Raw genomic sequence first — 696 nt, forward strand, 5'->3', positions numbered from 1 at the left:
CAGGTTTCCAACTCGCAAGTACATGGACGTGAGCCGGGTGATACTGCAGGGGACATGTCGGCGTGTGGTGTCTCTTTCTGGGGCTTCTACGCTGCTGAAGACAAGAGAGTTTGGCGTTCGTTTGTCTCCTCACCAGCGGCGTTCTATGGAGATGCAGCTGCCTGAAAGCCGCATACTTGTGCATATAGAGATAAAAGGAATACAGCAGCAGCAGCAGCAGCAGCAGCAGCAGGGGATGATGCTGCAGCAGCAGCAGCAGCAGCAGAAGAAGAATAGGGGTGATAGTGGTAGTTCTATTGTTGCTGCTGCTGCTGCTGCAAGTGCAGCAGCAGGAAGGATACAGCAGCAGAAACAACAGCAGCAGCAAGACCAGCAGCAACAGCAGCAACAGCAGCAGCAACAGCAGCAGCAGCAGCAGCAGTTGTCTCCTGCTGCTTCTAGCTCTAGATATCCCCCTTCTTACTTTATAAGTAAACAGTTTCTTAGTGAGCATAAAGAGACAGAACCCTTCACTGCTGCTGATGCTGCGCTGCTTGTCTCTCATAGAATCAGAGACCAACACAGACACGTGTGGGGTGCAGCGCGAGTTGTTCTGTGGGAGGTAGAAGAAACTAATAACGATATCAATAGCAAGGTTTGTCTTTGTCTTTGTCTTTTTTTTTTTTTTTTTTTTTTTTTTTTTTTTTTTTTGGGGGG

The 696-nt window shown here is 48.6% G+C and overlaps 1 protein-coding gene across 1 annotated transcript in view; it reads left to right on the forward strand.

The window, feature by feature from the left end:
• Positions 1-22: 22 nt before the first annotated feature.
• EMH_0073630 (uncharacterized protein) overlaps positions 23-696 on the forward strand; it is a gene marked incomplete at both ends in the record, with an annotated part of 1,735 nt that continues 1,061 nt past the window's right edge. The window contains one exon of the mRNA XM_013499355.1: positions 23-634. Coding sequence (XP_013354809.1) covers positions 23-634 — 612 coding nt within the window. The remainder of the gene's footprint in view (positions 635-696) is intronic.

Source organism: Eimeria mitis, genomic scaffold (genome assembly GCF_000499745.2).
Source record: "Eimeria mitis Houghton genomic scaffold, Emh_scaff4234, whole genome shotgun sequence".
In the NCBI taxonomy this organism is placed as follows: Eukaryota; Apicomplexa; class Conoidasida; order Eucoccidiorida; family Eimeriidae; genus Eimeria; species Eimeria mitis.